Genomic DNA, 24342 nt, shown 5'->3' on the forward strand with positions numbered 1-24342 from the left:
GCTATGTCACTGTGTGCATGTGTGATGTGTATGATATGTGAATGTGTGCTATGTGTGATGTGTGTTCTATGTCACTGTGTTCATGTGTGATGTGTGTGCATGTGTGCTGTGTCACTGTGTGATGTGTGTGCTATGTCACTGTGTGCATGTGTGATGTGTGTTCTATGTCACTATGTGTGACGTGTGTGACATGTCACTGTGTGCATGTGTGACGTGTGTGCTATGTCACTGTGTGATGCGTGTGCTATGTCACTGTGTGATGTGTGTGCTATGTCACTATTGTGTGATGTGTGTGCTATGTCACTGTGTGCATGTGTGACGTGTGTGCTATGTCACTGTGTGTGTGTTGTGATTGTGTACATGTGTGACGTGTGTGCTATGTATCACTGTTTGCATGTGTGACGAGTGTGCTATGTCATTGTGTGCATGTATGACATGTGTGCTATGTGTCACTGTGTGCATGTATGACATGTACTATGTGTGACGTGTGTGCTATGTCACTGTGTGCATGTATGACGTGTGCTGTGTGTCACTGTGTGCATGTATGACATGTGTGCTATGTGTTAGTGTGTACATGGCAAACACTTGTATGTATTTGCGCTGTTATTACTGGTGTATGTGAACTGCATATGTAATGTGTACATGGACTCTGTGTGCTTTACACATGTACTGAGCATGAATACGGCGTTCACATGTACAGCTTGTCTGGTCAGTCTGCTGTGGGCTACAGGTAGTGTATTTGTGGCAGGTCTATGCTGTGTATGCGCCTTATGAGCTTGGTGTGTATTGTATGGGTGAAGTGAGCAGGGTCAGGCTTGGCATTTCTGGGGCCCCAAGCAAAGTTATGTTTGGGGGCCCTAATCAGCACAGCCAGAAAGTAATAGCTATTCCCCGCAGCGGTTCCAAAACTATATATAGTTACATAGTTAATATGGTTGAAAAAAGACATAAGTCCATCAAGTTCAACCAAGGGATAGGTGGGGACGGGAATCCTAGAAGGAAGTGAGACTCAGATTTCTACACATTTTCATAAGCATTAGGCCTCATGCACACGACCTTTCTATTTTTTGCAGTCCGCAAAAAACAGAAGCCGCTCGTGTGCCTTCCGCAATTTGCGGAACGGAACGGGCGGCCCATTGTAGACATGCCTATTCTTGTCTGCAAAACGGACAAGAATAGGACATGCAAAATTATTTTTGCGGGGCCTCGGAGCGGCCCCATTGAAGTGAATGGGTCCGCCTCCGAGCCGCCAAAACGGCGGCTCGGGTGTGGACCCAAGCAACGGTCGTGTGCATGAGGACTTAATGTCATGTTCTTTTAAGAATTCATCTAAACCCTTTTTAAAACTGTCCACTGTTCCTGCTGTGACCACGTCCTGGGGAAGTCTATTCCACAGTTCTTACAGTAAAGAAGCTTTGACACTTCTGGAGACTGAACTTTTTTGAGGGCATTTGACATGGAACTGTTTTTCACCGTATTTTTTGTATAACCCATTTATATACTTGTACAGGTTAATCATGTCCCCCCCCCCCCCCCCCCTTAGACATCTCTTCTAAATAAATTCAATTATTTTAATCTTTCTTCATAACTAAGACCCTCCATGCCCCTTATCAGTTTAGTCGCTCTCCTCTGTACGTTTTCCAGCTGCAGTGCGTCCTTTCTATGGACTGGTGCCCAGAACTGAACTGCATATTCCAGATGAGGCCTCACCAACGCTTTGTAAAGTGGTAATATTACACCCCTGCCCCCGAGTCCATGCCTCGTTTAATGCATGACAATATCCTGGTGGCCTTAGAAGCAGCTGATTGACATTGTATGCTGTTATTTAATCTACCATCCACAAGAACACTCAAATCCTTCTCTCCCAGTGTTACATCCCCTAAGACATATTGTTGGGCTTTTGCACAGAGATTATTATTACATGCATAGCTTCACATTTATCCACATTGAACCTCATTTGCCAAGTGGATGCCCAATCACTCAGAGTGTAGTTTATGGACATCTTCCATAGACTGTACAGTACTACACAGCTTAGTGTCATCTGCAAAAATAGAAATGGTGCTATATGAGAGTCATCAGAACACAGATACAGTTGTGGCCTGAGCCAATTCTAGCTTATTTGATGCCTGAGGTAAAATGTGAAATGGCGCCCCCACATCTCGTGTTAACTTCTCAATCCAATCCCTCCCCCCCAGCCCTACTGCTAAAGGCATATTTGAACTGGACATTACATACAGTACCACACACTTCTTACATGCAGTGATGTCTCCTCTGATGTAGATGTTCCCTTTTATCATCTTCTCCATTCAGACCAAATCCCCATGACACTTCTTTCAGTGATGTCTTCTCTGATGTAGATGTTCTCTTTCCTCATCTTCTCCATTCAGACCACATCACCGTGACAGTTTCTTTCAGTGATGTCTCCTCTGATGTAGATGTGCTCTTTCCTCATCTTCTCCATTTGGACCAAACCGACTTGGTGAAGTATTTCAGCCGTGTCTCATCTCTGTAGAGTTTCCCACACAGACATCTTAGTTTCCTTACTTTTCCATTGTCCCCCCCCCCCCTTCTGGTGATCCAACAGTATTATCCTGCTGCCACCCCCCAATATTGTGTGCACTGTGCTCCCAAATGCCCCCAAATAAAAAACAATAACAGTGCCATAAAGTGCTCCCAAAAGTCCCACCAATAGTAATAATTGTCTCCCAGAGTGCTCTCATCAATAATAGTGCGCCCAATAGTGATAATGCTCTCCAAGGGTGCAATGCCTTCCATATTGTCATATAATGCCCAATAATAATGCCCCCACAGTATCCCCATAGTAATAATGCAGCTATTATGCCCCTTTGTAGTGCCCATGGTATTTATAATACCCCAGTAGTGCCCTTCATGTGCTTAATGTCCCCCAGTATTAGTAATATTTTTTTGAAAGCGCCATTACTTCCATGGCGCTGTACATCAATATAAAAATTCACTAAACAAGAAACTATTAGAGACTGGTACAGAGGGGGAGAGGATCCTGCCCGCAAGGGCTTACAATATCTACAAGGGATGAGAGAAGAACACAGTAGGTGAGGGTAAAGTTGGTCATGGCCGTATAGAGGCAGCAGGTATGTTGGGGGTAGAGAGTTCCAGAGTATGGGGGATGCAAGGGAGAAACCTTGGAGGCAATTATCGGTAGAGGTGAAAAAAGCAGAGTAGAGAAGGAGGTCTTGTGAGGATCGGAGATTATGGGGGAAGTGTATCGATAAAGTAGCTCAGATGTAGGGAGAGGACAGGTTGTGGATGGCCTTATATGTAGTTGTTAGTATTTTAATCTGAATTTGCTGGGCAAAGGGGAGCCAGTGAAGGGATTGTCAGAGGCAGAGGAGAAACGAGGAGAGAGGTGGACTAAATGGGCACCAGAGTTGAGAATAGATAGGAGGTTTGCAGGGGTGCTAAATAGGAGGCCACAGAGGAGTATGATGCCCCTCAGTAGTGCTACCACATGGGATGGCCCAAATGGGAGGCCCAATATGTATAATACCCAAATTAGTGCTACCAATATTTATAATGTCCCTTCTCTACACTGCACTGCTCCAGTAGTGCCGCCTGTATTATTATGTCTCCCAGCAGTATTACTATAACGTCCTCAGTAGTGCCACCAGTAATTAGTGCTCCCAGTATTTATAATTGCCCCACATAGTGCCCCAGTATGTTGAATGTCCCCACATAGTGCCCCTTGTATTTATAATACCCCCAGTAGGCCCTTTATTATTACAATGTCCCCCAGCAGTGGCCCCTATATTACTATAATGTCCTTAGTAGTGCCCCTTTATTATTATAATGTCCTCCAACAGTGCCCCCTATGTTACAATAATGTCCTCAATAGTGCCCCCTTTATTAATATAATGTCCACCAGAAGTGCCTCCTATATTACTTTAATGTGCCCAGTAGTGCCACTGGTATTTATTGCTCACAGTATTTATAATTGCCCCCCTGTAGTGCCCCCAGTATGTTTAATGCCCCCACAAAGTGCCCCCTGTAATTATAATGCCCCCTTTCTGTCCTGCCCCCAGTAGTACCTCCTGTTTTATTATCATGTTTTCCCAGCGTTGCCCTTTATAATGTTATGTCCCCCAGCAGTGACCCCTGTATTTTTATGTCCCCCAGTAGTGCCTCCTGTATTTCTATGTCCCCAGCAATTACTATAATGTACCCCAGCAGTGTCCCTTTTATTTATAATGCCCTTCCCTCTGTATGCGCCCAGTAGTGAAAGAAAAGAAAAGTGCTCACCTCCCTTCTACTCCATGTCACCATCTGCGAAGCGTTGCCTGTGTCCGGTCATCATGCCGCCTAAGACCGGGCGCAGGAGGCTGCATTAATCACAGCAGCCTGCACTGTTGTACTGTCTTAGGTCTGTAAGAGCGAACGGCACTGCCTGGGCAAGATGTGGCGCTGCCTGACTTGCTGTCTGCCCTGCCTTTGCTTGGTGGTCAAGGCGGCCACTGGGGGTATGTTGACACGGCTAAAATCTGCCACTGAGTCAGTAGTGGAAAACGGGCGTTTTCAGCTGCTAAATCCACAACCAAAACTCACCAGCAGTTTCCCCATTGACTATAGGCCTCATGCACACGACAGTTGTTTTTTGCGTCCGCAAATTGTGGCATCCGTTTTTTTTTGGGAGGATCCGTTTTTTTCCACAGATCCGCTGTAATAAATGCCTATCCTTGTCCGCAAATTTGAAAAAAGAAGCACATGCACAATTTTTTTTGCTGAAGGGAAACGCGGACAACGGACGCGGAACACAAACGGATGAACTATCAGCATTTTTTTGCTGACCCATTGAAATGAATGGGTCCCCATCCTATCCGCAAAAAAAAAACGGAACGGAGGCCGAGAAAAACAACTGTAGTGTGCATGAGGCCTTAATGTTATAAAAAATCCACCTTGTGCACACAGTGTAAAATGGCCGAGGATTTATCAGTAGCTGATGTTAAAAACGTTTGAGAAGTGACATGTTACTTCTTGGAAGCAGATTTGATTGAGGATTTTATAGAAGCAGAGAAACCTCAACCAAATACTCTTCTAAGGGCTGTATGACATTAAAAGATCAGGCAGACTATTGTCAGAAAGGGAGCGTTCCTTGGTAATGGTAATTGCCATGCTCGTGAGTGGGGGAGACCGCTGCTATTACATGTAGTAATCTCCTCCACAGTATGGGAACGAGCAATCGCTATGCCATAGTTTGCTTAATTATCGTGCAGTCGGCAGCAGTATTAGGCGGGCGGAACATGGTGGAGTGATCGAGGCACCTGGATTCCAGTATTTATTGACCACGGGGTAGGAGATCTAGTTTATATAAACATTGGACTCCCTATTATGGGGGTAGTCTATTTTAACTTAAGGATATGCCAGTGCAATACTCCCTAATAATGTGACTATATATTGTATATGGTGAGGTAACATGATGCGGTGCGGGATACATCTTTTTTTGGGGGAAGTTCTCCGCACACTACACATGGTTTGATAAAAGTGCACATGCGATATAAGACATTAGTATTATTTATTTTTAGGAGAGCGCCGGTAGCTATGACAGCTAATGAGGAGGAGTTAGGGTATCATGTGACCATCATGTGGTCTTGGCTGATGACGCGATACTTTGCGTCATTTGGGAGCTGGGCAATCACCGCGTATATTGCGGGCATGCGCAGTTGAAATAGGGAGACGCGACTGTGGAATCCAGGTGATCGATGGATGTGCCGCCGTGAATACCGCCCCCCCACACGGTAACACATGTATTTCAATTACACATAAGGATATTTAAATTTGTACTTGATTATGGCCTTCTTTAGACTGGTCAGTTTAAATAAGTGGGTGTTGTGTTGCCTGACTGATTGGCTATTCTACAGGTGAGGGAGGGGCCATATGCACTGTATTAGAGATGGTATATTTATTTGCCACTATGCTTGATAAAGGCTACTATGTAGCCGAAACGTTGCATTTGTTTTTCTTCGTGTACACGTTCATTGAAATCTCATCAATAAAGAAGATACCGGAGATACTGCTGTCGCCTTCCATTTTCTACTGTCTTGGTGACTGCTGAGGATCTGCTTTTTTACGGATCGGCTTTTTTACATATTTCTTCAGACATCTGTGACAAGATGGTCAGTGGTTCACGCGTGAAAATGTCTATGAAGAATCTGTGTTTGGTCCGTGTGTCTGTTTTTTGCCAGCCCCCCCCCATGTGTCATCTGTATTCCATAGACTATAATGTGCATGAGAGATCTGTAATTACGGATGAAAATAGTGCATTGGTGGTGTCACCACGGTCCGTTAAAAACTGCTGATCTATGAATACACATCAAGTAGGAGTATTTTTGAAAACCTGTGCAAGGAAAGACTGGCTTAGTTGCCTGTAGCAATCAATCAGATTGATTCTTTTGTTTTAAAAAAATTTACCAACATTTACGCCTGGAAATAGAAAAATTGCTTCACCAAGGGCTGGAGTTGTTTTTACACCGGGTGCACGGACTGCTGTAGATTTGCCTACTTTATGACGAATCGCAAACCTCATCATAAATTGGCCGAATCTTAGAGCAGAGTAGGGGGGAATCTTTAGATTGGCGTAAAAAGCCGGTCTAAGGCCTCATGCACACGGCCATTGACTTGAATCGGTCCACAATCTGGATGGTCCGGTGCGGAACAGAGGCATGGAACCCCACGGAAGCACCACAGAGTGCACTACTTTTTTGCGGTGCTGACCCATTCAAGTTGAATAGTTCTGGATCTGTCTGCGGAATCCACAAGCATGTTGCCCGTGGATTGGGGACCGCAAATTGCGGTCCCCAAAGCACGGAACAGCCGCGTGCATGAGGCCTTAGTAAATGACACCCATTGACATGAAAAACTCATCTCAAGAGTGGGAAAAAAAAGACAAAGGACATCTATCAAAACTGGTAGCAACCAATCAGATTCAACCTTTTATTTTACAGTGCGGTTTTGGAAAATGAAAAGTGGAATCTGATTTGCTGTTATGGGCAACCCCGTTCTACTTTTCACCAGTTTTGATAAATCTGCCCCTATAGGCTTTGAAAATGGCAGAAAATAATCCATGTATGCCACCAGCCTATATGAAGCAGTTCAACTAGAAGTAGAAAATTGCTGTTCAGGCTTTATTTCCCTTCCCCCACTCACTGGAGCAGAGCTTTTCATTTCTAATGAGCGTAAGTGATTAATAAAAGAGAAAATGGAGTGATTTCACATTGCAGACTGAAGTGAGGCCCACCTCCGTGCCGCCTTTTACACATGTGAGAATACTTGTGAACCATATAGATTTTGTATGCCCTCCCTAAGTCCGGTTAGGGTTGCCAGTCATGCCAGGTAGGTTGGTGGTCGTCAGTTTGAAATGCTAAACATTAAATCGGTCGCCTTTGTAGATTCAGTCAAGTTCAGAGCTACAGTAGTTAACACATTTGTACTCCATCCAGAACCAACTGGTCTGGAAATAATCGGCTGAAGGAATGTGCCTGAGCCTTCCGCTACTATTTCTCTTCCTAGATTTAGTCGCTGCACAATCCGTGAAAAAACTGAACTGAAATCACTATACGTGGATACAATATCTAGTATGAATTATCACACTACGTATGGTTAATACAAGAGCAGCCATGACAATCAGTTGATTGTTGAGGGTCTGCCCTCCATTTGTCAGAGCACTGTGCACATTTTCACTGCAGTGGACACTACTGCTTAAAGGGGTTTTCCGAGACTTAAATACTTATGACCTGTTCTCTGGGTAGGTCATCAGTACCTGATCGGTGGGGGTCCCAGGCACCATCTCTCGCAGTAGCACCACAGCCTTCCCTCAGCTTTCCCTAGGCTGAGTAACATCACGTTCATCGTCACACTAAGCGTAGATCAACCCCATAGAAATTAATCGGGCTGAACGCAATGCCAAGTGCTGTGCTTGTCCCATGTTTACATGTAGCCACATTGCTAGGAAAAATAAAGTTTTAATATTTGCAAATGAGCAACAGGGGCGTTGCCATTACTCCTAGAGGCTCTGTTTTCTCTGCAAATGCCATGCTGTCTCCATTTTGATTGACAGGGTTAGGCAGTGTAAACATGTAATAAAGTTGTATGAAGAGCTGTCATTCAATAGTGAAAATCAACGAGTAGAGTTAAAAAATATTGCAGTGTAGCCCAGGCTTAATACATGGATGAAACAAGCCTGCCAAGGTGAGAACTTCAGACCTCCAGTCTGGCTAACACACCCCCATGGAAAAAGGGTATTCCAGTGTGATAATTATAAACAAAAATGGTTTCGGAGAGGGCAAAAATAACAGGAAAGTAGTCGCCTTACCAGTCCCCCGCCACAGCTGTTTGGTCTTTCCTCCGGTCCCTGCTCCTCTCCATTTACTCATCTCTGGCTCCACACCTGCAACAGCATGGCCTGTCCTCCCAATCAATCACTGCCCAGATTGGCTGCCGTTTCCAGTGTGTCCAGCTGGAGAAGAGGAAGGAGAGGAGAAGGGATGGGAGCAGTGGCCAAACAGCAGCAGCTGGGGATCGGTAATGTGACTACTCACCATTGGTTATTTTTGCTCTCTCCATCCCCATTTTTATTTAAAATGATTGCACCAGAATACCCCTTCAACGAGATCTTTTTTTAATGTTGATAAAGCCCTTTAAAATGTTGCACATGACTAAATGATGTGAAGCTGACGGTAATGCATTTCTATCCACAGCATCTGGAGCAGGAAAAGCATGAATTGAAAAGAAGGTTTGATAATCGTGAAGGAGAATGGGAAGGTCGAGTGTCTGAGCTGGAGAGTGATGTGAAGCAACTGCAGGAAGAGCTGGAGAAGCAGCAGGTTCACCTGAGAGAGGCCGATCGTGCGAAATCCTCAGCTGTCCAAGAACTGTCCGAACAGAACCAAAGACTTTTAGAGCAACTTAATAGGGTAAGTGTCACCTTCATTCCTATGACTCCTGGCAGGAGTTGTTATTGTAAATGTAAAGGGGACCCATTGGAAGGTTCCCTCTTTCCCAGGTGCTGACTGGCTGAAAGGGATCACATGAGATACCATGGGACTCCACTGTTCCATTTTTGGGGGATTTTTAGTGTACATAATGGTCTGTTCACATTGGCATCATGTTTTATATTTTTACAGGAGATGACATTGCCATTAGGATCAGTTTGAATAATCTTTCCATTTTTCCATCAGTTTTCGATCTTTTAATTGGACAAAATATTGCAACATACTACACTATTTTTCCTGTTAAGCCTGAGATTGTGTTTTCACCCACGTGGTCCATTACAAGCCCTCTCCAAAATGATAAGGGTCCTTGCAAAACTTTTGCCCAACCCTCAGAAACCAAAGGCTCTGCAAAATTCAGGGTTTGATAGCCTCCCTTCCTGAAGCTTAGGAGGAACTGGTCTTGCTCTTGGCTTCTGCCTGGCTGCCAATTCAGCATCCACCAGGAGCCCCATATTGAAAGGCTTGACTCCAACAGGACAAAGGAGTCAGGGTTGTAGGGGATGAGGAACCTGATGTTTCCCCATACCTCTAGGAGAGACACCCATTAGGTTACCGCACCTGAAAAGTCATGTGGATGAGTGGCTTGTCGTAATAGATATCAGACCAAAATTGTAAAATCTCCAAAAGGCTGGGCAAGTAGAGTTGTATGCTCAATAGAGACTGAATTACATGCAAATGTGCCTTTAGTTAGTGGGATCCCATCCTCAGTGATTTTCGGTTTGGCTTCTAGCTTTGATCCAGTGACCACCTGTATGCTTTTTGTGTATACCATGCACTTACGACCTACCACCACATGCAGATCCATCTCACACAATGGCAAGCCACTGATAGGAACAGATACTACACGTGATCTTAGCCGTAATTCAGTAAAGCTACAGTCTAATATGTATAATGTACACTATTCTCATCTTCAAAAAACAAAGGAAATCTGATGGAAAAGTACTAAGACAAGTGAGAACACCCCCTTACACTCACTAATAAAGAGCCATAAGGGCATCATACTGATACTTTAAATGAAAAAGGTTTGTGTTAGTGAGAAGAAGAGATGAGTGAATCAATTTGTACGAATCAAATTGTTCATCAGAAAAATCAGAAAGAGTTCTTGAGCAGCAAGGGACTATCGCTGTCAATCAAACCACAGGGAGAGAGCCTCTTAAAGAGGACCTGTCACCACAAAATGCATTGCAATCTGCAGGTACCATGTGGAGAAGGATAAGCTGAGCAGATTGATATATAGTTTAGGGTTGTCACGATACCGAAATTTTGATTCAATTTTGATACTATAAAAAGTATTGTGATACTCTATACCATTCGATATCACACCAAAAAGGCACGTGCATTCTGCATTTTATGGAACGTCCGGCCCATAATGGAATAGTCCTATCCTATTTTTGAGGGGACAAGGTGACTAAAAATGGCGAATCGCCCGGTTTAGATTATGTTTTTTCTGTTACCGCGTTCACCGAGGAAATATTTTTTAATATTTTAATAGTTCAAACTTTTTTGGGCGTGGCGATATGTAATATATTTTAGTATTGTTATATAATATTATATTGGTATACTTTTTTTATTGTTTGTAAATTTTATATGTAAAATTGGGAAAGGGGGCGATTTAAACTTTTTGTATTTTTATTTTTTTAATTTTTATTTACTATTAGCCCGCTTAGGGGCTAGAACCCTTGTCCTGTTCACCCTAATAGAGATCTATTAGGAGGCGCAAAAACCCGGAAGCGTACGCTTCCAGGTATGTTCTGGCTCCCCCTGGCAGAGATCGGGGGATCTGGAGTGTGTGTATGGCAGCCCCTGTCCCGCCTGTGAAAGGGCTCCATAGGAACATTGTGTAAGGCCTCATGTACACGACCATGTCCATTTTGTGATCTGCATTTTGCAGATTGGAACATGCGGACCCAAACCTCGTGTGCACGAGGCCTAATTCTCATAAACTCAAATGCTAATGCACTCGAGTCTATGATAAAAGCAATCTAATGATTGCTTGCTATAGTTCCCTAAAGAAAACTATAAAAAAGTGTAAATGTTTTTAAAAATATTAAAAAAAATGTATAAGAATTCAAATCACCCCCTTTTCCCCAAAATTAAAATAAATGTACATAAACAATAATAAAAAAAAAAAACATCATGGGTATCGCCGCCTGCAAAAACGCTGTACTATTAAAATATGTATCTTATATGGAAAACGTCTAAATGGACGATTCGCCGTTATTTGGTCGATTAAAAAAAATTGAATAAAAAGTGATCAAAAAGTCATACACACACCCAAAATAGTATCAATTAAAAGAACAGAGGGCAAAAGAAGAGCCTTCACACAGCTCTGTACAGATAAAAATAAAAAAGTTATGGGGGTAATAATATGGTGATGCAAAGAAAAAAATTTGTTTTTTCCATAGTTACATAGTTGTTAAGGTTGGAAAAAGACAAAGGTCCATCAAGTCCAACCTGTAATTCTGCTATATTGATCCACAGAACAAATCCCTGGATTAATGTCAATCTTTCTTTTAAAAAGGGAAAGTGTGTGTAGAACAAGATTTCTATATATTGTCATAAGCCTCAATGTTATTTTGAATTAAAAAGTCATCTAAACCTTTTTTAAAGCCATCTACTGTATTTGCTGTGACCAGCTCCTGCGGCAGGCTATTCCAGAGATTCACAGACCTTACTGTAAAGAATGTTTGTCGCCTCTTATGACTGAATCTTTTTTTCTTCAGGCGTAGGGAGTGACCCCTTCTATTTTGAGTGGGTTTAACACAGAATAGCCTCCCTCGATATTTTTTGTATGGTTCGTTTATATATTTGCACAGGTTAATCATGTCTTTTTTCAAGCCTAACAAATTCAGTTCATTTAATCTTTGCACTTAACTAAGATCTTCCAGGCCTTTTATGAGTTTAGTTGCTTTCCTTTACACTTTTTCTAACTCCAGGGCATCCTTTTTATGGACTGATGCCCAGAACTGAACGCGTATTCCAGATGAGGCCGTACCAATGCTCTGTATAGTGGCAATATTACATCCCTGTCCTGTGAGTCCATAGCTCTTTTAATACAAGATAACATTCTGACTGGCATTGCATGCTGTTATTTAGTCTATGATCTACTAATACACCCAAATCCTTCTCAGCCAGTGACTCTCCCAGTTTTACTCCACCTAGGTCCTAGGACATATGTTGCATGCAGATTATTTGCCCCCAAGTGCATAACTTTACATTTACCTATATTGAACCTCATTTGCCAAGTGGAGGCCCAAACAGTAAGTTTTTCCAAGTCAGCTAGTAACTTGTTAACATCTACCATAGACTGTACTGTACAAGTTTTTTTTTTTTTTTTTGTATTAAAACACAAGAAAAACTATACATATGTGGTATCGTTGTAATCATACTGACCCAGAGAATGAAAGTAGCGGTCAATTTTACCGCATAGGAAATGGTTCAAAAACAAAACCCCACTTCATTTGAAAAAAAATTCCCGCATCTCACTACATGCAACCGTAAATGGTGCCATTAGAAAGTACAACTTGTCCTGCAAAAATCAAGCCCTCATACAGCTATGTGAATAGAAAAATAAAAAAGTTATAACTTTGTGAAGGCTGGAAGTAAAAAACAAAAATGATTTTTTTTTTAATTTTCCGGTCATTGAAGAGGACCTTTCATGCGATTTTATTAAGGGAGATATATACCTGTACTTGCGGGGTACCCCCTGCTGAAGCTGCCACCCTGCTTGATTTTTTTAAATTATGCCTCCTACGCCCCGCTGGATTTCTCTCGCTCAGTATGCTAATACTGAGCATCGGAACAGAGAGGAGTAGATGCCAGGGTTTCTCAATGGGCGTCTCCTTCTCTCTGGCTGAGTTTTTTTTCTCCCTGGCTGTAACGCTCTCCGCTGTGATTGGACAGCGCTACAGCCAGGGAGAAGGAGACCGCAGCGGGGGGGGGGGGGGGGTACCCTGCAAGTACAGGTATATATCTCCCTTAATTAAATCACATGAAAGGTCCTCTTTAAAGGAGTTGTCTCATCTCAGATAATAAGGGCATATTGTTAGGATATGCCCCCATTGTCTGATAGGTGCAGGTCCCACCACTGGAACCCGCATCTATATCGAGAACAGAGCCCCAGAAGTGATGGAGGGCGCACTGTGCTGGCTCGGCTATTTCCGTCGGGCCCATATAAGTGAATGGGAGTGGTGGCCGCTCATGTGCGGTGCGCTCCCATTTGCTTCTATCGGGTGAGCACTTGGTGGTGGCTAGGCTAGAGTCCTCCAGCCACCACTTTGTGGGGCTCCGTTCCCGCACATATAAGACAATGGGGACATATCCTGTCCCCATTGTTTGAGATGAGACAACCCTTTTAAGGGGTTAAATTCCTGCTCATTCTGGGCTTTAAAGTCAAGGAGACGGTTCTATCAGTGACTGACGGCCCTCCCTCTATGACTGTGTATACAATGATAGCTGTCAATCACTGATAGGACCGCCTCCTTGACTTCAAAACCCAGAAAGAGCAGGAATTTAAATGTATAAAATACAAGTTATACGGAATCTTTTTCCATTCAACTTTATATATCAATCTGCTCAGCTCCTCCTGCTCTATAACATGCTGCCTGCAGCTTATAATGCCTTTTCATGGTGACAGGATAGCCTCTTGCTGCTCAAGAACTTGTTTTGATGAACGAATCGACAAGTTCTCTCTCTTCACAGCTCAGACAGAAAAGTGCGTTCAGGATTCTGTGGAATTCCTGTTACCAGAGAAGAGAGCAGTGCATTGTGGGAGTTCAGATAGCTCTACTCCGTTACAGCTAGGTTGTCAGGTGACATTTTTTAGCACAATGGAGCTAAACCTCTGTCTGCTCCAGCAACTAGCCGAAGAGTTAACTCCTTCAAAGCAACAGATTATACTGTTTTATTCATCCGTATAAACTCAGTCAAAATGAATGTAAAAACTGCAAAGCTAAATGTTATTTGAATGTAAGCTGCACAATTGTATAAAAAGGTGTTATTACTTCTAATACGTGTTCTGTATATGCATATATGTGACATTTTATGCAATATGCTACATGTACTTGCTGTCTGTGAAGTCAGCCGCCTGCCCATGGATGAGTCCTAGGTACATTTATGACATTAGCTGCAGGTCACCATTTATTGTAGGAGAGGATTGTTGCTCTGGGTTCTGATTGCATCTGCAAATATAGGAAATGAGAGTATGTTTCCGCACACAAGGGTAATAGGCCTCCTTCATTCTCTGTCTGGCGACTGGCTATATATAGATAGAAAGCTCCTAAGGCTGCAGCCTAATAGGATCTTCTGAGCAGGGCACTTTGGTTTTTGATTATGGATTATAGTCAGAATCCTCAGTCAAGCACGTGGCCATAACCCACGCTGCTATAGTCCGCTTTTCATGTTTTTATAATAAAAGCAATATAATAAGATATATTCCGTGGTAGAATATACTTGGATTTCAAGGGGTTTGTCATGAGTAAGGGTCACATTTTAAGATCCGAAACGCGTAGACGCTAATGCTGTGTGTCTGTACTGTGTAATTGGATATTTTATCGCTTTAAAGAATAAAGGCTATCACTTTTTTATGGGAAGTTGGACGTCTCTCCTTGTTTTGGAATATACTTGGATTTAAAGGGGTATTCCCATCTTAGACAATGGGAGCATATCGCTAGGATTTCCAGGGGTCCGTCCACCACTAAGCACTATTCCCCGCCTCTCCCATAGAAGTGAATCGGCGCGTGCCGCGCATGCATGGCCTGTGCTCCCATTCATTTCTATGGAGCAGACAGCAATAGCCGAGCCAACGCTCGGCTATTTTCGGCAGCCCCATAGAAATGAATGGAGGGCGGCTGCGCATGCGCAGTGCGCCCTCCTTCACTTTCAGGGCTCTGTTCTCAATATTGGTGCGGGTCCCAGCGCTGGGACCCGCACCCGAAAGACAATAGGGGCATATCCTAGCTATATGCCCCCATTGTCTGAGATGAGAAAACCCCTTTAAAGGGGTTGTCTATTTGGGACATTGGTGGCAGATCACTAAGATATGCCACCAGTGGTCCGACAGGTGCGGGTCCCAGAGGCGGGACGTGCGCCTATCTCTAAAACTCAAGCTCAGTCAACTTCCATTCACTTCTATGGGAATTCTGATAATTCCAGCAGTCCCATAGAAGTGAATGGAGAGATGGCTGTGATCCCATGAATGGGCGCCCCCGTTTCTATCCCTGCTGAACAAGTGACAATGCATGAGTAGATAATCCTCATTAACAGATGCTGACGCTGCCACTTCTCTGCCAGGGAGCTCTCAGTTCTCACTATTGACCCCAAACTTAGACATGCCATAGATGTGTATGTATGTGTGCATTTTGTCAGCAGTAGTGAATTTAGCCAATAAGCTAGTCAGACTTTTTCCTCCTCTGTGTTGAAGGTAACAAAGTATCTTGATTATCCTTTTCTTCTTTAATCCTACATGCTGATTAGATGACTGTTATGAACAGAACTGCATCACTGCGTATCTGAAGTATCTAATGTCTAAACTCTGCATTTGTAACCCTTTAGGTAAAGTAGGTATGATGGGAAACACTAGCTCTTATATACAAAACTATTAGATCTGTGTGGGATCCAACCCCTGGGACCCCCACTGATCATGAGAATCTGGGCCCCATACCCCACCGGCCCCCCTGAAATGTAAGGAGCGGCAGGTGAAGCATACGCCGTGCTTCTCCATTCATTCTCTATAGGTCTATCAGAGATAGCCAAGTACAGTGTCACGTTACATATACTGTAGTTAAGTTACAGGGAGGTTCTGCTATATTAGTGTAAGGGGCTAATGCACACAAATGTTGTCGGGTCCGCAGTACACAGGCACCGGCCGTACGTGTGGAACGGAGGCATGGAACCCCACGGAAGCACTACCCAGTGCTTCCTTGGGTTTTCTGTCCATGCCTCCACACCGCAAAATAGGAGTGCATGCACTACTTTTTTGCAGTGCAGACCGTCAGATGCAGATCACGGACCCCATTTAAGTAAATGGGTCCTGCGTCCACATACGGTGGTTCTACTGTTGGTGCTCGTGCATTGTGGAATGAAATTTGCGGACTGCAGCACGGGCCTGTCCGACACACGTTCATGTGCATGAGCCCTAAAGGGATATTATAGCTTTTGTGATTTAACCTGTTTATACATTTGTAAGCCTAGGTTCACATCACTAATGTGTACTCCATACAATGTATCCGGCATAGCTGGACACCGCCGGCATCGCAGGATTTCCATTAACTATAATGAGATCTAATGGGAATCTGGCAGGTTTCCAGCATAAATGCTGTCTTTTTGCCCGACAAATACCACTGGATGCAGCAGTATTTGTCCTGCAGAAAGACGGCATTTATCCTGGAGACCTGCTGGACCCCATTATAGTGAATGGGGACCCAGCGGTGCCTGGCGATGTCTGGCTTTGCCGGATACGGTATGCACTGGTCTATTCTGCTGCCAAAACAGACTACCAGAGTACATATCAGAGATGTAAACGTAGACTAAGCTATATTACTCTGTGAGTGGATCCCACAAACTATTTTAAAGAACCTCTGACAGGGAGACATTGCGTCTTCTGTTGGCTTCCCCCCTGCTCAGAGTTTAGTGCACCCAGGGGCGGATTGGCAATAGACCTTACGGGGGAATTTCCCTCTTCACGTCCGGCCAGTGGAAGTTTTGGGGATGTATTTTGTGAAGGACTGTGGTATTTGGCTCTGTTGGGGTGGTATAATGTACCACAATATGGTATTGCTGACCTTGCCTTCCATCAATTTGGACCCAACTACAAAACAGGGCGGCTTTTAGTATTTTTTGCAGGGCCATTTTAAGTTCCCGGTCCGCCCCTGAGCGTACCTGCAACCAAAAGTGTAATAAGTTCTAATGAAGTCATTTTCTCCACAGTTCAATAGTTTTACTGCAGACCTCTCTGCATGTCAGTATCTATTCATTTATGACCGGGAAAGATGTCACTTGTTATCTAATCAGGTTGTGGTCATAGTCTCCTTCTCAGCATACAAGCTTGATTATGTCAGCATGTTGTTCCCTTGCCTCCCGTTCTTCCCCCCATCTCTTTTCATGTTCTTGGCATCCCGTGAAAGAATGCTCCCATTGTCATACATCTTTTATTTTCTAATAAGTGGAGCAAGACATGTATAGCCTGTTCATGTTCTGCGATAAGCAGGGCGTACAATGTGCAGGGTTGGTTTTGCTTACACGCCAGGGGGTGCGGGGAACTATAGTTTAGTGGTGATTTTATCTGCTTTGGACAATCGCTCTTTGTTAGAAGAACCCACAACAATAAGCTAATGATATGGTATTCTGCTGCTCTAACCCCCAGTGATCTCAGGTAATCTGTTTTGTTGCCACGCAGTGCCATCACAGGGGAATTAAGCTTTCCACTGAAGTCAACAGGCTGTGCACGTATGTCATAGATGTGCCAGATCCACCAGAAATGGGCCCCATGCTGTAGGCAGGTCCAAACTAATAGAAGGCAGGGCAACACAACACAGTTACAACAGTACAAGCTATAAGCAAAGTGCAACGAGCGATGGGCAGGAGCTTTCATATCACAGAGCTGTTCTGCCTGCGCCCGCTCTGCCAAAGCCTCAAATGCCATGGCTTTTACAAGGGAGCTGGCGGAGGTGATGGCTCAAACATTTCCAGAGGTTCTAGTCACAGACTAAAATATATGTTAGTTGTTTGGGCTGAAAACACTTCCAGATCCAGTTATGCTAGCCAATCTTTAGTAGAGCGGCATTGGTACAGGCAGGAGCAGTGATGCTCCTGCCTGTACAGTGCTTAGTACAGCCAAAGAGTAAACCATACTCACATACTCAGTGTATGAGAGTATGGTTTCTAAAAGGCAAAAGACACCTGAACATTTGACACCTATTTCGTGGATGAAGGTTTAGGCACACTGTTTATCTACTACTCCACTGAGGTCTGGTGGCCAACGTGGAAGATGGTATCCCTGGCTATGGACCAAAATCAGAATCGCTTCAGTAAGGGTGAGAGGACTATCTGAAGACGGCTGTTTCTGGGTTTTTGCTCCTCATCAGAGCAGGGTGCTTGTATGGCTGGGTGAGAGGTCAGGTCGACATATTTATGAAAAGGTACGCCAGAAAATTGGTGTAATTTATATCTGAGCTCTACATCAGCCCACAGCTAGTGTAGATTTCAGTTTGCAGCTCATGATGCCCAAGATGCAACAAATTTATTAAGAAGCCAGGGCCGTTTTATAAATTTGCTATATTTTAGCAATTGACTATTCATGTAAAACACCAGTCATAGTTAATCTGCCCCTAGGTGTCAGAGTGTCTTACTCTTACCTAAAAAAAAAAATTGTTCAATTAAAATTCCAGTGGTAGCGGAAATTGTTGAAGCCGCAAGGTGTGGCCTAAAAAGAAAAGCAACGGTTAAAGGGGTTATCCCATCTTAGACAATGGGGGCATATCGCTAGGATATGCCCCCATTGTCTGATAGGTGCGGGTCCCACCTCTGGAACCCGCACCTACAAGGAGAACGGAGCCGGGGAGAGTTGCGGCTGGAGGACCCCGGGTTTCCGGGATCCGTCCACCACCAGGCGCAGCTCCCTGCCTCTCCTATTGAAGTGAATGGGAGCGCACTGCTCATGCGCGGCCACTGCTCGCATTCATTTCTATGGGGCCGACGGAAATAGCCGAGCCAGCGCTCGGCTATTTTCGGCGGCTCCATAGAAATAAATGCGAGCAGTGGCCGCGCATGCGCAGTGCACCCTCCTCAACTTTCTCCACTCCGTTCACCTTGTAGGTGCGGGTCCCAGAGGTGGGACCTGCACCTATCAGACGATGGGGGCATATCCTAGCGATATGCCCCCATTGTCTAAGATGGGATAGCCGCATTACATAGTTTTTTTTCCACTGTACCTTGTGGATTCAGCATGATTGTACTATTTGCTAAAATGTTATTTGTAAAATAGGTCATTTACTTTTTTTAGATGACTACACCGACATATATATCAAAATCAACCAATAATCGAGGTCACTGCATGATTCCTACGACAGTAAGGGAAAAGGACATTATTATTCCCTCTAAAGGTACAGATACAAAGTCCAGATAAATCAGGGCAGCCACAGAATGTCCGGGTTCCCTGAGAAGGTAATATTGTTCCTACCTGATGGTCTGTGGGGTTTAAGTTGTAATGATAAAATTATTGGTGATGTAACCGCTTAAAGGGTTTCTGTCACCTGAAAAATGGGTATTAAGCTGGCTGACATTACCGTTGTGCTAATGTCAGCTGAACATAACTATATTAGTGCCATCTCACTGCCTGAAGCCTTTATTGAGAAAAACAAATTTTTATAATATGCCAATTAGAATATTATGCTCCCAGAGGCTCTGTTTGCCCACCTCTATTCACGTCCTTCTTCTTTTGTTTGACAGGGTCAGGGCAGCGCTGCTCTCCTCCCACCGGCCATGTATGCAGTGTAAATCATGCACCGTTCAGTATTCAGCGCAGGCGCAGTGAGGGAAGGCTTCCTCACTGCGCCTGCGCTGAATACTGAAGGCGCGAGATTTACACTGCAGACACGGCTAGTTAGCATATTATAAAAGTTTGTTTTTCTCAATAAAGGCTTCAGGCAGTGAGATGGGACTAATATAGTTATGTTCAGCTGACATTAGCACAACCGTAATGTCAGCCAGCTTAATACCCATTTTTCAGGTGACAGAAACCCTTTAAAGTAGTTATCCCAGTAGTTATCAGTTGTTCCACCATAAAAAGATACCATAGGAGGTGCCAGAGATAGCAGCTGTACCTGGCTTCTCTATGGCAGGCCTTTATTTCAAATAATCAGTCCAGTTCGTTTGTACATAAGAACTCTGACTGCTGAAGCATAAACGTCACAGGATCCACCATGCAACTTTTGGGGAGCATGCCACCTTCTTCCACTCATGCAAAAAGGGGCATAACCCACAAAACATTACATGGTGGATCCTGTGAGGTTTATGCTTCAGCAGTCAAATATCTTATTTACAAAGGAATTGGAATGATTATTTGAAATACCGGATTCCCTTGGATGGACTACAAGAAAAGTGAGTGGTCCGGTTTTGTTTACAGAACCTAGAAGGCAGGCTCGGACTGGCCCACAGGGGAACAGCTGAATCCACCAAAGGGCCCCTGAGCAAGGTGGGCCCATAGTCCCCTACTCGCTGCACAAGTGGCACATGGCACAGTAGACTGACTGCACTACATATAGATGGGTAGGGTACAGCATCTCACCCAAGCTATATTTAAATAAAAACTGGGTAGATTAACAGACTACTGAGGTTATTATTATAGATGGATGCATCAAGTGGCTGAGATGACATCGAGGCACAGAGGCAGGCTGGCCAGTATAATCTTTCCCCAGGATCCCATGTTCTCGAAGTCACTGCAGGGGGCCTCATAATCAATCATCTTGTATAGACTTGCTGCTGTCTACCACTGTGTGAGAAGATAATATTTGCATGTAGCATTACTGTGGGTTCCCAGGATCAGTTGTACTGGTGGGCCTAAGGCCAGGGCTGTGGAGTCGGTAGATAAATGGTCCGACTCCAACTCCTCAGTTTTTGGTACTTCCGACTCCGACTCCTCTGCAAATGTATTTTATACATTCCTTGAAGGAAGAAAGGCAACATACATGTCATTACCACAGAACTACTGGCTAGGAAGCTGCTGCCTTCTCCTTTGTGTGCGGATCTTCTGCTGAAGATAGGGCAGTGGGGGGATCCGGGAAGGGGCATTTATTGTAAAACCTGATTTCCCTAGTACTGTGATGGCTAACCTCCGGCACTCCAGCTGTGGTGAAACTACGACTCCCAAGATGTACACTTGCTTGGCTGTTCTCAGAACTCCATAGAAATGAATAGAGCATGCTGGGAGTTGTAGTTTTAACACAGCTGGAGTGCCGGAGGTTAGCATCACAGCCCTAGTAGAATCCCATAGTCATGTTTAAAGTTTAAGCTAACAATCTTTATAAGTTTTTATAGCCTTAGCTGAATGACAGCAGTTTTTCAAATGGTTTCCAGCTTCAGTCTTGAGCTATTGACTATCCATTCCCTTCACTTATACAAGTGTCTAGTCCTGCAAAAAACATATTTACTTAATCAGTCATCAGTGAGAGGCTAGGTTAACCATGGGCGTTGCGTTCCCTGTAACAGCGGAAAGTATAAGTATTTCCGCTCCTTAACTGTGCGTTGCGTGCCATATAGTGAAGCATATGAAAAGCATGCTTCTTCATGGTCACTTAACGTGTTCGTTTTGCGGTAACATGACGCACTGCATGCATTGGCTTTTATTCTTACAGTAGAGAAGTACCGTATTTTTTGCAAAAGTGGGGGAAAAATAGCAGTGCGTCTTGTGGGGCGAATGCTACGACCGTCCGGTGAATAGGGTGCGAGGGAGGAGGGGCTGGGGGCCGGCATCTGTTTCTGTAATGGCAGCGGGGCCCGGTGCAGTCACTGTATTCTACTACACCGGGCCCCGCTCACTGTAGTATACGGTAATCATATCTAACTTGTGGGTATTGTTAAAGTATTCCAATCATCTTAAATCTAGCGCTATACTACTTACTACTAACTTCTTGGCAGTCAGGAGGCCGGGCTGGCGTTCATAGCGTAGCTCACTACGTCACGCGCCTGCTCCACCCACTTTATGAATGAAGCAGGCACCGGGACCCGCTGCCATTACAGAAACAGATGTGCAAACTGTAAACGTGCAGCAATGTTTTTTTTGGACAGCAGTGGCTTCCTCTGTGGTATCCTCCCATGAAATCCATTCTTGTTTAGTGTTTTACGTATCGTAGATTCGCTAACAGGGATGTTAGCATATGCCAGAGACTTTTGTAAGTCTTTAGCTGACACTTTAGGATTCTTCTTAACCTCATTGAGCAGTTTGCGCTGTGCTCTTGCAACTCATCTTTACAGGATGGCCACTCCTAGGGAGAGTAGCAGCAGTGCTGAACTTTCTCCATTTATAGACAATTTATCTTACCGTGGACTGATGAACAGCAAGGCTTTTGGAGATACTTTTATAACCCTTTCCAGCTTTATGCAAGTCAACAATTCTTAATCGTAGGTCTTCTGAGAGCTCTTTTGTGCGAGGCATCATTCACATCAGGCAATGCTTCTTGTGAAAAGCAAACCCAGAACTGTTTTTTACAGGGCAGGGCAGCTGTAACCAACACCTCCAATCTCATCTCATTGATTGGACTCCTGGCTGACACCTCACTCCAATTAGCTCTTGGAGACGTCATTAGTCTAGGCGTCTACATACTTTTTCCACCTGCACTGTGAATGTTTACATGGTGTGTTTAATAAAAACATGGTAACATTTAATTCTTCGTGTGTTATTAGTTTAAGCAGACTGTGATTGTCTATTGTTGTGACTTAGATGAAGATTAGATCACATTTTATGACCAATTTGTGCAGAAATCCATATCATTCCAAAGGGTTCACATACTTTTTCTTGCAACTGTATATGTAGATGTTTTGGATCCATACAGTACCGAGGTTCAAACTTTATTGTAGATGGTCAGTAGGGATTGTCCGATTATCGGTTTTAACGATATTATCGGCCGATATTCAGGATTTTTAAAGTTATCGGTATCAGCATCTATTTTTCCGATATTCCGATAACGAATTGGGAACACGGATCGCGCTGCTGTCAGCGTGATCCTTGTTCCCTCAGCAGCACAGGGGAGAAGGAAGCAGTGTCTCCCTCCCCCCTGTGCCGCTGCTGCCGCTGCCACCAATGAGAGGAGGGAGGACAAGAGGAGGGGAGTGGCTGTGGCCACTGCGCCACCAATGAAGATAACTCTATCATTAATTCATATACAGGAGGCGGGAGCTGGCTGCAGAATCACATAGCCGGCTCCCGACCTCTATGACAAGTAGCTGCGATCTGCAGTAGTTAACTCCCCCCCAACCCCAGTATTAAAAACATTGGTGGCGAAGCGCGCCCCCCCAGCCAAGCCCCCCAGTATTAATCATTGGTGGCGCAGTGCGCCCCCCCACCCCAGTATTACAAACATTGGTGGCGCTGTGCGCCCCCCACCCAAGCCCCCCAGTATTAATCATTGGTGGCAGTGGCACAGGGTCCCCTCTCCCTTCCTCCTCAGTGGCAGTTCCCATCGGAGCCCCAGCAGTGTAATGCTGGGGCTCCGATCTGTTACCATGGCAGCCAGGACGCTATTGAAGCCCTGGCTGCACAGAGCAGCAGGGACAGTGTGAGGTCCTATTCACCCTGATAGAGCTCTATCAGGGTGAATAGGACAAGGGTTCTAGTCCCTAAGGGGGCTAAAAGTTAGTAAAAAAAAACAAAAAAACACCAAAATATAAAGTATAAATGAAAAAGAAAGATTTACAAAAATAAAAATACATGTTAACAATAAACATATTCATTTTCAGCAGAATTGTGTAGGATTTTTTCAAAAATGAAAATTCACAGAATATCGGTATAAATTATCGGCTATTGGCCTTAAAGTTCACAGATTATCGGTATCGGCTCAAAAAAAATTAAAATCGATCGATCCCTATTGACCAGTGATTAATGTTTGCACAGATTGGACAACCCCTTTAATGCCATCTTTGCTTGTAGTCTAAGGTATTGAATGCGTTAATGGGTTAATGCCAAATTTCCTGGTGATCTAGGGCAGTTAAGGTGTTAGTACCAGGATCTCTGATGATCTTGGGCAATGAAGAAGTTAATGTCAGCTCCTTTGTTGGTGTTACGGATCAGTGAGTGTAGACTCACTGTGCCTACTAACTCTAAGGCCTCATGCACACGACAGTTGTTTTGGTCTGCATCCGAGCCGCAGCGGCTTGGATGCGGACCCATTCGCTTCAATAGGGCTGTAAAAGAAGTGGACAGCACTCCGTGTGCTGTCCGCATCCGTTGCTCCGTTCCGTGACCCCGCAAAAAAAAAATATAACATGTCCTATTCTTGTCAGTTTTGCGGACAAGAATAGGCATTTCTACAATGGGCCGCCTGTTCCGCAAATTGCAGCACACGGGCGGCTTCCGTTATTTGCGGATCCGCGGTTTACGTACCGCAGAAAAAGGAACGGTGCATGTAGCCTAAGGGTGTTATTCTTGCACTTCCCCGATATTCACCATTTAACTGCTATACAGGGATCTGGACTTCACTGCAGGTTAGCAACCAGATCACCACCTCCTGGGATAGTCCTGGTGTAATAGGCAGCTGACCCACTGGGGTTGGGGACTCCTAGTGCAAGCTGCGGGAACTCTGGATATAGAAAACGCACCAGAAAGACTCTG

General features: G+C 44.3%; 1 protein-coding gene across 2 annotated transcripts in view; it reads left to right on the top strand.

Annotated features, from left to right (window-relative positions):
* The window catches only part of BICDL1 (BICD family like cargo adaptor 1), a 114551-nt gene that overhangs the window by 2500 nt on the left and 87709 nt on the right, over window positions 1–24342 (top strand). For both annotated transcript variants that reach the window (XR_006387398.1, XM_044275418.1), the window contains exon 2: window positions 8727–8942. Coding sequence is in view for 1 of the 2 variants with exons in the window: in XM_044275418.1 (XP_044131353.1) it covers window positions 8727–8942 (216 nt within the window). In the remaining variant the exon portion in view is untranslated. The remainder of the gene's footprint in view (window positions 1–8726; window positions 8943–24342) is intronic.

The sequence above is a fragment of the Bufo gargarizans genome, chromosome 1 (assembly GCF_014858855.1).
Source record: "Bufo gargarizans isolate SCDJY-AF-19 chromosome 1, ASM1485885v1, whole genome shotgun sequence".
NCBI classification, from domain to species: Eukaryota; Metazoa; Chordata; class Amphibia; order Anura; family Bufonidae; genus Bufo; species Bufo gargarizans.